Source organism: Theobroma cacao, chromosome 10, assembly GCF_053813885.1.
Source record: "Theobroma cacao isolate CCN51 chromosome 10, ASM5381388v1, whole genome shotgun sequence".
NCBI lineage: Eukaryota > Viridiplantae > Streptophyta > Magnoliopsida > Malvales > Malvaceae > Theobroma > Theobroma cacao.
The window spans coordinates 4,333,043-4,346,480 of NC_142648.1; the positions used below are offsets into that span (position 1 = coordinate 4,333,043).

Sequence of the window (13,438 nt, forward strand, 5' to 3'; positions counted from 1 at the left end):
TGTCAAAGGGACCAAGTCACAGCAAGGAGAAATGGCTGGTTTTTAAGAAGGGGAGGATTGCTAGCCTTCTTGTTGGTGTTGTTGGCAGCCATTAAGAGAAAGAAGAAAGGTCTGAAAGGCAGAGTTGAGGTTTGAGTTGAGTTATGGGATTTATTGAGATTTGAGAATTGTTTGACCTTTGTTGGGTGGAGGTATTGGTGTTGGGACTTGGGGAGAGGCAAAAGGAAGGCCATTAATAAAAGCACGTTTTGGTTGAATAGGGGAGAGCACAGATTTTGCTGCTGCTTTTTGAATAATGCTTCATTAAACAATTACCATATCACAAACTGCTACTGCTGTCAAAATACTGTATATAATTATAAAACCTTTTGATTTGTTTTAGTATTAATTTATTGGAAAATCTTCATCACTGCCTATTGATTTTCTCAATGCATTACACGAAAAAATTAATTTTTAAACTACTTTTAATATTATTAGTAATTAAATTTAGCGAGGAAAGTTTGTATCTTGGAACATTTATCTTTATGCTACCAACTTCATTAGTGTCTGGTTCTGCAATGGCAAATTGGGTATTACCTAATAGCCCTTTGGCAAGGGGAAGAGCCTGAAAGTTCCCTCTTTAAAGGGGTTCTGTAATTCTAAGTGTCTTTCTACCATTTGCTGAAGAAAATCAGAATCATTGACTTAAAACAATTGGACTTTAAAAAGTTTATAACTATTATGCTCCTAGACTAGAAAATTTACTTCAGAATCCTTTGCTAAAAAGTTTGTGAGATTCCTATTAGTGAACAATTTTAAGAACAAAAATTGAATTGAAAAACATAATTTAACAACTAGTTTGGTGACATTTTCAAGTATTGTTTTGATTTTTCCAAATTTTGTTGAACAAAAACCCCAAGTCTTGAGTATTTTGATGCTCAAATTTAAAAAATTGACATTGAGTTTCTCTTGGTTTTTGTTGATAGCTATCAAACTTTTGTCAGTCTCTTTGGAACTTTACCAAATGGGTGAGACATTGCATCATTCATTTCTTTATAGTATCAGTGTATTGTTGCCATATACCACTGTCTCTTTGGCTTGAAATTTCATACTTGATGCCATTCTCTTTGTTGCTTTACTATATGGAAGTCATTGCTGCAGGCTAACCTCCAATGGCGGCTTGTCTAATCCCTACCAACAATTCCGCCCCCTCCTTTGACCTAATTAAATAATTTTTATTTTTGTTAATGGACTATGTTTTAGGTTTATTCAAAGATACTGTGCTTGTTTCTAGATGGAGGTTGATGATGCCAAATGGGGTACATGGACATGCATGCATGCATGCATCCATGAGTGAGTTTTGATGAATGGTGGTGAGAGGAGTGGGTCCCCATGGAAGTGCCCATGAATGATGGGTGTTGTTGGGCAATGGGGGCATAGAGTCAAATACTCAAAAAAATTGGCGGGATTTTGGCAATGATGTTGAATGTTGCATGCACTATTTCCACATGACATGATGAAAAATTATGCCACACGTGCACATCATCACTGTAGCTTTGCTGGCTTCTTCCCATGTCAACCCTGTTGACCATTCTAATTAGATTCTCTTCACATGGCTTAGATTTCCCACGACTCTTTTTTATTTTCTTTTTTTTTTTGGGTTTCCGCCACATTTTTTTAAAAATTTAGTAATAACTGAAAGAATTTTATTAAAAATAAAAAATTCATATTGTTATTAATTAAATTAATTGTTATTTTCTTTGAACCCTTCCGTATGGAATTTATGTAATTACTTGTCCATTTTCTTCTCCTAATGGGACCAGTTTGTGGCACCTTCATTTTCTAATGGGAAGCTGCATATACTAGCCTGCATTAATTTTCTGCATAATCTTATAGGTGAAAGAGGAAGATTTTAATAGAATTCTTGTCCGACAAAGTTCCCTAATTAAATTGCCAAATAATGACATTGATTTGTGGTAGCTAGCTAAGGCCATTGAATTAAATAAAAAAAAAAGTTGAACTTTCCTAGGTCCCATTGCCCACCATAAAGATATACTAGAACTTTTCCACCTTAAAATGATGTGTTCAACTTATTATAATTGCTCTTGATAAGCATGATTTTCATTTCTTTAAACTTTCTTTTGGAAACCCAATGATATCTATCCTCTCAATTTTCCCTTTTGAAAATTATTTTTTTATTTTTAAAAGCTGTTGTGGATCTTGCTAACCTTGTTGTTATTGTTCCTTACAAATTCTTGGTCCATGAACCCCCCCCGCCCCCCCCCCAACCTCCTCAAAATTTGGTATTCAATGGTCAAATTTTTTGGCACACATAGAAAATTTCAACATTGCCTTTGAATTTTGAAATTTATGCAAAATTTATGTAATAACTTTTGATTTTGATGAATATTTCTCGATATTTTTGAATTTTTTTTGCTTGAATCACTCCTCGATTTGGAGCGTGAAATTTAGAATATTTCATGTTTAATTTTCCTTTTAGATGTATTGACTTGACTAAGTCATTGGTGTTCATATTTGTATTAGTCTTCCATGCATTACTATTGATAACCTAAATAAGGAAGTGTTCAAAATCTTGTGCTCATTGACATTGTGATATGACTTGGCTTATTATGAAATTTCAATGGAAAACACGATAAAAGAAAAAAAAATTAGCAAAATAAAAGGGATTATTATGTGCATGACAGAGTTAATTCACTATATTGATGGTAGGAGAAGATTTGGGAAGAAAAGAAAAGGATTCTAGAGCATATGTCTCCTAAGAGGATCATTAAAATCATTCTTAGGTCACCAATACAAGTCAATATGAGTTGAAGTTGGGGCCAACCCACCCTTCATTTTCAGAATAGTATAAGCATAAATATGTGAATTCTTGTTCTCTCCTTGGAAAAAAAAATCTAATAAAAAAGAAAAAAAAAAGTCCTAATACTGTACCATATCTCTCTTGGTCTATTAAATTGAGAATCGCATTTTTACTTTGAAATTTAATAGGAAGATCCTTTTGTGGTGGAAGAATTTTTCTTCATTTCAATGGGCATCTAAGAATAATAGTAGTGAGAATCTTCAAAACATTCATCTCCACATGTAACTGTGAGAAATGAGCAAATGGGTTTGTTTTTTTTTTTTTTAATGTCAACTCTAAATTCAATAAATCATAATAAAAATATATCCATAAATTAATGGATCAAATTTATATCCATATACTAGTATGAAGCTATATTTATCTTAATTATAATTTCCCACCTCATTGACATAAACTATGTACATGAGATTTAAAAGAAAAGGAGTAACATGATATGGTAAGGGCATTGAGTGGAGTTCCCTATTCCCACTTACTTTTACACCCTTCAAAAGACAACCTTTTAAAAGGAAAAATGCCCTATCTTTTTAGAATGGCAAAAAGTTATTCCTCTCCCCCACTAAAGAACATCAACAAGGAACCAAGACAGTGACTTGTTTTAATTTCACCCCTCTTTTTGAGAGCACACATGCCTCACACAACTACTAAGAAAAGAGAGAGAGAGAGAGAGAAATTGATGAGAGGCTCCTTGCAATGAGTGGAGATCCATTAACAAAAGAATCCTTCATTAAAAACCCCTTTGTGGGAAGGGATAGGATTCCCCCCCTCCTTTTACCACCCTCTAAATTTGCCAGACTTTCTGGGGCAAGTCAACTAGAAAGCTGAGACCTCTCTTTTAATAACAAAAAAGAAGGAAAAAAAAATCTCAATTACAAAGGAATTCCCCCTCTCATGGTGCCCCCCACTAGGGTAGTGATTTTAAGAAGTATGGAGTATGGACTGTCTTGCACTTCCAAAACATTGACTCTATAAATACACTTATTAAATAACTTAAACCAATACCATATTATACTGCTATTACAATCCCCGAGGGACATCGATGATCGATTATCGATAATCTCTTTTTGGATTAGCAAATTAAACATGATTAAGTTCACAGTATAGTGTTTAGTGAATCAATTTTTATTCTTAAACTCTTTAAAATGAAATATAATAAGATGTATCATAAACAGGCCTGAGGCAATCCTTAATGATGATGTCACATGCATATGATCATCAACAAGTCAAACCTAATCCATGCAATTAGTGGGGTCCAATTCATCATAAAATTGTGTCCTCCAAATTTTGCTGAGGCTTTTCTCTTTTTTTTTTCCCCTTTAAATTGTCAGCTTATGCTTTGTTGTGAATGCATGTAAATGTCAAATCATTTTACCTCTTAATGTCTGACAGCCCACAAGAGATGAAGCTCTTTGCTTATTGTGTGAATGTTAGAGCGCAAATGACTCCATCAATTAGGGTTTTTCTTTTTTATTTTTCTCTTTAGTTTTTTTAATTAAATTAGGTGTTGTAAAGTGAGATTGATTTTGCAAAGATAACAAGTGATTGGTAAAAGCTGAAGAGCTTTTCAATGATGACTTGATGAGATAATTAGATAACAAGAAAAAGAGAGTTGTGATTGAGAGAGAGAGACAGAGAGATAAAGTTGTTTGAAATAAACTATGTAGTAGTTATTATAGATTTCATTGTCCATGCAAACTCACATATAAAACAAAAGACAGAAAGATTAGGGCATGCTACTTATTGACCCCTCTTTTGTATTGATTCATCCAACAAGATCAAATTAAAGTAGAAAAAAAAAAGGTATAGCTTAATAATGTAAAGCATTAGGTCTAGCTATCAGAACTTGAGATTTTTTGGCTAAGACCAATGTGTCAAGTGCATGTAGTTTAGGTGACAAAAAAGGAGCCAAGGTTATAGCAGAAAGTCTTGAACTTCAATCCTAGAGCTACTTTCTTTTAAAAGGGTAAATGAAACTCACTTAGATGGTGTGAGGGATGATCTTAAATGCTTTGGAAAACTGCACAAACAAAAACATAAATCCATTATTGGTTTAATGGTTTCAAGTTATTATGCAAAAAATGTAATTATATTAGGAGAATATAGATGTAAGGTTCTTTCATATTGTAAAAAAAAAAAGGGGTTTTGGTATAATTAAGAAACCACTTGGAGAGAAGATTGAAGAATTGATTTTGTTGCTAATTAATTAAGAGAAAAATATTTCTACCAATTTTTCATTAATGTACTAAAATAAGTTTTTTCTTTTGTCCCAAGAACGTTAAGGACAGCTTGAACACTTTGATTGCTGTCAAATTTTATCTTCTTTTCTTTGTACAAAGTCAAAATTATAATTGATTGGATTATATATATATATGTGGCATACTTTTCAATTGACTGTTCCTTTTCCCTTGGGAGAAACTCTTTTCTTTACAGTCATATTAAAAAGGCCAAGTAGGCTCAAGTTTCAAATATTCTTCCCTTAGCTGCCTTTGGGCTTTGGGCTGTGTTTCCATGAAAACAATGTCTAAATCCAATTTAGAACGATATTCATAAAGAGATTATGGCATTTGTATATTGACACTACTAAATTTTTTTGCTCCTTAATTTGCTACTGATTGATTAAGAGGTGGGCGTGATTTGGGTGAAGATTCTTGATTGGACTTGAGCAAGCACAAGATGTGTCCAACTAAGTGTGCTTAACTTAAGCCATGAAACATTGGTGTGAAGGACCCGGGCACCATCACAACCCAATAATAATTGGTCCCAAAACGGATATCCCCGAGCTTCCTTTTAGCAGAAGATGAAAGAACAATTCATCCCACCATGACAAAAATTTCTGCATTGCTCATTAGATACAGCATCTGTAATGCTTGGACCGTTAAGAGTACCCTCAAGCTAAACTTTAAGGTTATTATCACTCTGTCATCTGCTGCATGGTTCTAACTTCAAATCCATTTTGCTGAATTTTCAATTACACAAACTTAGGATCATGTAATGATCGGGTTGCCTACTTACAATGCACTCAATTAGATAAATTTTCATGGTTGAAAATATAGAAGAGTATATATGCATAACTGTATATTATTATCCCAAAAAGTTATAAATTCAATATTGGTTTACTAATTATAAAGCTCATCATTACCTTCATTCTTAACCCAATGCAAAGATCGACCAACTTTGGCAAAAATGCGGCGGCTCTCAAAATTTATTTGGGATTATATACATTTCTGTTCTGGTTTCAGCCTCGTGCTGAACTTTCTGCAGTAATCTTTGTTCTTGTGTATTTTGTGTACAAGTTGCATCCATTGTGTTCTCATCCTGTTCCTCAAACTCCTAGTAATCTTCAATATTCTTGCAATACTTGCAATACTGATTTGCTTCAGTCATATCTTCACCCTGTTTCTCAAACAGTTGTCCATCTTATTTCAACATGTATCACTCCGTTCTTTGAATTGATTAGGTGGTATTTCTGGTTGATGCGCCCATTATGGACAACATCAGTGAGATTGATATCCACAAATCCCAAAAATTCCTACATTGAAGATGGTTTGAGAAACTAACATTACAGATAAAATGCCACAATGAGAATGGAGAAAGTTGCATACCTTCGACCGGAAGCTAATGCCTGTCCGCTTGCTCATAACATCAATATGAATATTCTCATTTAAAGGAGGCTCCTCAAGCATAAACTGAAATTCCTCATTCCACAGGGGATCACGGGTTCTCTTGATCATCTGAAAACACCATTTTTGTACTTAACCAAAAAAAAAAAAAGATAAAACTTTCTGTGGAAGAACTTTATAAATGTTATATTGACTGTTGAATTTCAACTATCACTATTCACTAAAGCAGTTCAGAAACAGCAAGAGTCACATTATGATAATGAGGGAAGGGTATACAAAATGCTCATAAATGTTTAAGAAGGCTTAAGAAAGGGATATGCATTCGCCTTCCATTGATTATATCCTCCAAAAATGAGTGGATTAACTAGAAAAGAATTCTTTTAAAACATACGAAACCTATTAAAGGATATTTCAAATATATAGAAATATTCTCTCTAGGGCTTGGTTTAGTGAAAAATCAATGTCAAGTTTGAAATCCCTTGATCTAACACAAAGGCTTCACCTACCAGAAGATGGGTCCAAAAATAACACACCCCTTTTTCCTAATTTGCAAGCTTTGGGGACAGTTGCACGTAGCATGCCAAGTTAAGAACAGAACTTGAGATTCAAGAATAAGTGAAGCAAAACAGAATGCAGGTTAACTAGTAGGCTTTTTAGGTCTCCTTTTCACTTTCTATGACTCCATGATGCAACTGTGAATCTCTTTTCTGTACATTTGCATGCAACAATTTTTAAAGGATAATTACAAGAAATTATATATATATATATATAAATTAAAAAAGTTCACCTTTGTCTTTTTTGTTTCTCCTCTGAAAAGGACCACAGCATAAGGATTATTGTGGCGCTCACCCTCAACATCCTCAGCTCCTTGAACCATAACTGAAAGCAGACCTGCTCCACTGAAGAGCTCACTGTCAGATGGCCTGTCAAATCCACTTTCCTGCCTCCCATATCCATCCTGAGGCCCATCTATTTTAATGCTTTCTTCTCTAAAAGGTGCATATGTCAGCTCGACCAGAATATTCCCTCTTTTCTTCTTATCTTGAGGATCAGTAATTATATTTGTGTGCTTCAGCAAGTCAAGATTAAATTCTGTTGTCTCGTAGGGTGTAAGAGTTTTCAGGGGGACTAACTGCATTCCCAGATGGTCATGAGTACCGACCTGTGAATAAGAACACAGTGGAAGAAAAACCAGCTTCAATCTTGGTTGAGATAAAATCTCATCTGTTACCTTTGAAATTCATTCTATTATTAAGTAAAATGGAAGGTGAAATAACCTTGTCCCAGTCATATACTTGTAAATGAAGAACTTGAGATTGGGGGTCCTTCACAATAAGCTTGAACTTCTCATTCCATTCAGGATTCAAGTTCCTCTTCTTGATGGTTGTTTTCTTTGCCGGCAGGCTCTCTCCAGTTAGAAATAATTTGACATAAGGATCTGATGTGCCTAGAATGTCCTTCTTTAGTAGTTTTTGTGCCCGCACAATCTTCACGTGTAGTATTCCAACAGGCTTCTTTACAGCCACTCTATAGAGGATCCAAAAAAAAATACAATAAATTCAAAAATCATTATTTTTAATAAGAAATGAATGAAAAAGGTAATGATTTAAGCATTTAGATCTTGTACATATGATTTGCCGAGGACCCCATATGTATGTGAAACTTCAACTCTTCAAGAAGCTTGTGACGATGTTCAATAAATATCACATCATCCACTCTTATTTTCATGGCATCTTTTCTTTAAATTTTATTATCGAGGAAATTTCACCAAGCTCTTAAAAGTTAAAAGAGGTATGTACATATAAGTTCCAGAAAGTTCTGTAAGAAAAATGTATTAGATACTGACATAGTATATTCATAGGAACTTACGTTGCAGCATCAAGAATAGGTATCTCTAGTGTTTGTGGCCAATGATACAGGCTTGCTACTTGCTTTTTAATTGTTTTCTGCAGGCAACTAAGATTGTTAGCTGACTCCTCTTCAGACAAAATTCTAAGTACATAAACCCTCTGCAATTATCCAAATTCAGGCAACTAAAAACAAACCAACTCTTTTCATACAGAAATTACCAGTACAGCACCTGGACAAACTGATAAAGGCCAGGAATAGCCATAATATCCCCTCCAAGTATAGTCATCCCAAAGTCTACCTCAGGCTGCAGGTAGGTAGTAAATATCATCATTGGAAAATGATTGAAGCTTTCGTTTATTTTTACAATAGGAGATAATCATTTTAATTCTATACTTTCCAATCTTCAAAAAGTTTAACTAACCTTCTCCAGCAGAGATACTACAACAGCTGCAAAACATGGTAAAGTAGGTACAAGAGGTTTCAAAGTTATCCGTGGTGCCGCAAATATTTGTAAATCTACTAACTGTGAAGAAGCATAATCAAACTCGTGGAGAAACACATCTTTCATATAAAAATAGAAAAGATATATTCTTCTGTCAATTCTATCTTCAATCTTCTGACCTGAAGTGTGATTCTAAAAGATAACAACTTCAACACCAAAACTATGTTTGGATTGCCAGCCCATCTAACTGCTGGTTCCATGACTAGTTCATTCTCATTCGTTTCACAGACTTTAAGACCTGCAAATGGTGCAGTACAACATATTGAGAAAAAACCACGAAGAAATATAGGGACGTATGCTCAGTACCTCCAATGCTTAAATGTTTGCACTTACTATCCTATGATTTTGGTGAATAATAAACATCCAATTCTTTTAGAAGAATTCTATCTTACTTACATGCTTTCCAGTCAATGAACATATTGTAATTCTACCACAATAATATCTTGAAGAGTGTTATTTAGACATAATTCTAGGCTTAAAGTGCATACCTGTATGTTATCCCATTTATTCCTTTATGGGTTACAATGCACCAGCTTAAAAAAGATTCTTGGCATAGATTTTCTGACAAAAGCTCAAAATAAAAAATTGATCTCTTTCTCTTTTCCAAAAATTTTGGCTCAGCTTGTAATTAGATAAAATGATAAATACACCATAGGAAGCTCAAGAATTGGAATGGGATTTGCAAGTTATTTTTAATGCTTCCCCTGCTTTGTGATAATGGAATCCTAAATGTGACAATGGGCTTAGGTACTTTGTTCTATGAAATAACACTTGTGATTTTCATGGCATCTTCATGGGTAATGAGATGCAAGTGAACTTGGCTTTTAAAGGCAGACAGCATATTTAGTGCTATTATTTGCATTAACTCTCATCACAGTGAATGTACTAAACACTGCAGAGCAATTACCATGAATTTCTGGAGGAAGAGTTCCAAGACTTAGATTATCAAACTCAATTGCTTCTATCTGAAACTTGCCAATATACTCTGCAAATATGGGTTCTGTCATGCTTCTTATTCTAGCACAAACTGCCTGTAGATTAAAATTAAACTCTGACTTGATAACTAAAAATAATAGAAAATCTCAAAACTATTTAAGTCATCAAACAACCTTATCAAGGTATGGCCACATATAAGTAACAAACTTGTTCAACCAATCTACCTGCATCATTGCACAATTGCCATCAATATAGCAACTAGAGGAAAAATAATCAGTGTTAAAATGTAAGTAATTTAATAACTACGATAAATAATCCTATCGTATGATACTTACTCTATCATAATCAGGGCACTTTACCCATAATGGAATATCAGGGAGAAGATCCAGCAAAGCACTATTATCTAGCTCATAAAGCGGCCTATGGATTGGTTCCTGTATCAGTTAATCCAAATATGAGCTTAAAACAAGCATAACTTAGCTGGAAAATAACATCACTATCAACATTAAATTTTGAGTCTCAAAGTTCACTGAGTTTTCTACCATGCAAGACAGTGAGTTAATCAGATAAAATTACTAAAATGAACAATTGAAACCATAGAATCTGAAAATGTTCATCTGATGTTTCAAGGAATACAGAATGATTCCATTTCTTGTTGAGAATTCAACATCACATCTGCCATGACTTTATTTGATATGATACAATCTGCCTTTATCCATTTCAAGGAAATTCAACAATCACCAAATCATCCAAAGATTTAGACACTCCATCCCACCTTAAGTGACAATCAGCATTTCTTTCTCAACTACTTGAGCTAAATGATAGCAATGGAACACCTAGAGGCATCATTAAGATGATAATATAATAATTGCCTTAATATAATTAATGTTCAAAACTTAAAAAACATGAATGAGTACACTATATAAAAACAATATAGACCATAAATAAATGACATGTGCATGCATGATTAAGGACGTCTTTAGAATAAACTTTAAAAGCAGGAAAACGAAAAGATGGTCCATATCCGTTCGTACAAAATTTCAATTTATTTGTTAGCTTAGAACCCCACTAAAAGAACAATTCAAAACCACAAATTCTTTACTATTAAAATGTAATAAAAGGCCCACTTTGCTTTTCCTCTAATGCTTGACTTTGATAACAAGGAAATTATTCAGCAAAACATCTTAAACATGTTTCTGTACAAGTAAAAGAAATCAAACACATTAAAAATGAAAATTTTCTTTCACCAAATTAAAAAAAAAAGAAGAAGTACAGCATTAAAATTTTGCAAAGAGAAAATAAGAATAACGGGAAAGCATACAATTTTCGGTTCTAACATTCCATCTCTGATGCCAAAAAAAAAATATATATATATATATATAACATGATTACAATTGAAGAATTTCTGTCATTGAAGTAAGTACAAGAAAAAATGCAGAAAACCAATAATGGAAAATTATTCCACTTTGACAGAAAAAATGGAGAAAAGAAAACAGATTTGCCAAGGCTTAGAAGATATCAATGAATACCCAGATGAAACCCAAAATCTTAAGAAAAATTATAATAAAACAAAAAGAAGAATAAGAAAACACTATGAAGCTCCGATACATTGTTATCTCTAAACCAATAATGGAAAAGCATTCAACTTTGACAGAAGAAAATGAAAAAAAAAGCCATTTTTACAAGAGCTATGAAGAAACTAACAAATAACCTGATTGAAACTTAACAAGAATAACCAGAAAATAAATGGAAAAAAGCATTCAACTTTGACAATATAAAGTGAAAAAGAATGAAAAGAAACCATTTTCTCCAGCAAAGGCTATGAAGAAAATAATAGCAAAAAAAAAAAACCCAGATGAAATCTAAACAAGAACGATAAACAATGAAACAAAACTTGAAGCTGGGATAAATTCTTTGTTTACCATTACAGTTTTGGGCTTAGAGTAAATGAAGAGAAAGAATCCAACCAAGAGTCCAAAAGGAACTCCAATTCCAAAGCCAATAATTCCAAACAGAGTGCTCAACAATCCCATATCCCCCCCTGTCTGTCAGCTTAGTGTTTTTCTTTTTTTTTTTTTTGATCAAGAGAACACGAAGAAAAGTAAGGCTGACTGCAAAGACAAGGAAAACGAAATTACATAGGGTTGGCGAGAAAGTCCAGAAGGAAAAAAATGTTGCTTGTTTCAGAAACGTATCAAAGGGGTGTGCCTTTGAGTCCCGGGATAAAACCGCCAAAAACATGGACACGTCGCCAACTTTACGTTTTCGCTTCAAAATTGAACTTATCAAGGTCAAGGCTTGCTTTCATGCACTTGACTTTAATTTTATATCCAAAATCTTTTAAAAAAATTTTAAATTATTTAAAAAAATCTTAAATAAATTTTAGTAAGTTTTTATATTTTATTTTAAATTAAATTAAATTTTTACAACTAATAGTCAATTATTTATCCTTAATCGAAATACCAATTTTTCTTTTGATCATAATTATTTATTTAACTTAAAATAAAAAAATAAATATTTGATTACATATGATAAAAATAAAGATTTATTTAAATTTTTTTAATAATTTATGAGTTTTTTTGAACTATTATGTCAGTTTCATATTAATAATTAATGTTAAAATGTTTGACAATTAGATTCGATAATTCAGTAATATTATTATTATACAAAAATTAAGTAAAATATTTATGTGATTACCTGATTGGGATTTGTCAAAATAAATATAAATAAATTTTCATGGAATTTGATATTTATTTGGCCAATAAAAATAGTATTATATTACAAATAACTGTTTGTAAAATGATAGCAAGGCCCTTTTTAGGAGGAAGAAAATATAAATGGGAATAATTTTTTTTATAATAAAAAAATTAATTAACTGCAATAAAATAAGGTTTGATTTAATCCCTACTTCTCAACAAATCATGGAGATTAATTCTAAGGGTTTTTTTTTCAATAAATAATTGCTGGGTCAAGCCTTAAAAGGTTAATTAAGAATGGTTTATTGGGGAAGGTTATACCTGGAACAAGCATAGCTTTATTCCTTACTTACCATAACCAAAATATAATTGTTCTTTCTTGGGGACAAGAAGGGGAGGCCAGTTCTTTGATGAGAAGCCCTCAAAATTTTGCTGTTTGTTTGATATCTAGGGAAGGCAGCATTTGTCATACTAAGATGGTTTAACAGTTGGCCAACCCTTTTGTCTTTCAATCAAATTAGCTGGAAAGTGCATGCGAATGTTTCAAAGTTAATATATATATATTGTCCCTGACAACACAAAAATAAAATAAATAAAGATATAGAATAGATGGAGAGAAGACAAACTTAAAAAATATATATCTTTTTTTTTTGTCAACTCAATTATTTGAATTTAAAATTTTAATAAAAAATATAATACTTTTAAAAATCCAAAATTATTTTTAAAAATTTAATTAAATTTTATATTTTTATATTAAATTAAATAAACTCTTATTACTAATAATTGATTAATTATAATTAAAAAGTAACATTTGTTATTTTACATCATATTATGTTAACGTGATATGTTAATATTTTATAATGAATTATGATGTGATATGTTAATTTGATGTAAATAACGTGATTATATGATATTTTTCACGTTTTATGTTAATATTACGTGAGAATAAAATGATAAATATCGTTGTGATTAATAA

General features: G+C 32.3%; 1 protein-coding gene across 2 annotated transcripts; it reads right to left on the reverse strand.

Annotated features, from left to right (window-relative positions):
• Positions 1-5,919: 5,919 nt before the first annotated feature.
• On the reverse strand, positions 5,920-12,036 carry SYTC (Calcium-dependent lipid-binding (CaLB domain) family protein). Of its 2 annotated transcripts, XM_088802750.1 has the most exons (12): positions 11,689-12,031; positions 10,102-10,200; positions 9,940-9,990; positions 9,738-9,861; positions 8,950-9,068; positions 8,750-8,851; positions 8,558-8,632; positions 8,347-8,423; positions 7,755-8,004; positions 7,265-7,639; positions 6,460-6,588; positions 5,920-6,386 (listed from the first exon to the last, which is right to left on the reverse strand). In XM_088802750.1, exons 1-12 carry the CDS (start codon positions 11,797-11,799, stop codon positions 6,258-6,260), a joined length of 1,641 nt encoding a protein of 546 aa, XP_088658876.1. In that variant the 5' UTR covers positions 11,800-12,031; the 3' UTR covers positions 5,920-6,257. The 2 variants fall into 2 exon arrangements, with proteins under 2 accessions (XP_088658876.1, XP_088658877.1); XM_088802751.1 differs by lacking the exon at positions 5,920-6,386 and having other exon boundaries at positions 6,472-6,608; positions 11,689-12,036.
• Between the last annotated feature and the right edge of the window lie 1,402 nt (positions 12,037-13,438).

Excerpts from the sequence above, each read along its gene's own strand:
- SYTC (XM_088802750.1), bottom strand. The coding sequence starts at position 11,799 with ATGGGATTGTTGAGCACTCTGTTTGGAATTATTGGCTTTGGAATTGGA. Across the intron at positions 10,201-11,688 it reads CTAAGCCCAAAACTGTAATG|GAACCAATCCATAGGCCGCT; the intron begins GTAAACAAAGAA and ends TAACTGATACAG. Across the intron at positions 7,640-7,754 it reads AAGTATATGACTGGGACAAG|GTCGGTACTCATGACCATCT; the intron begins GTTATTTCACCT and ends TCTTATTCACAG.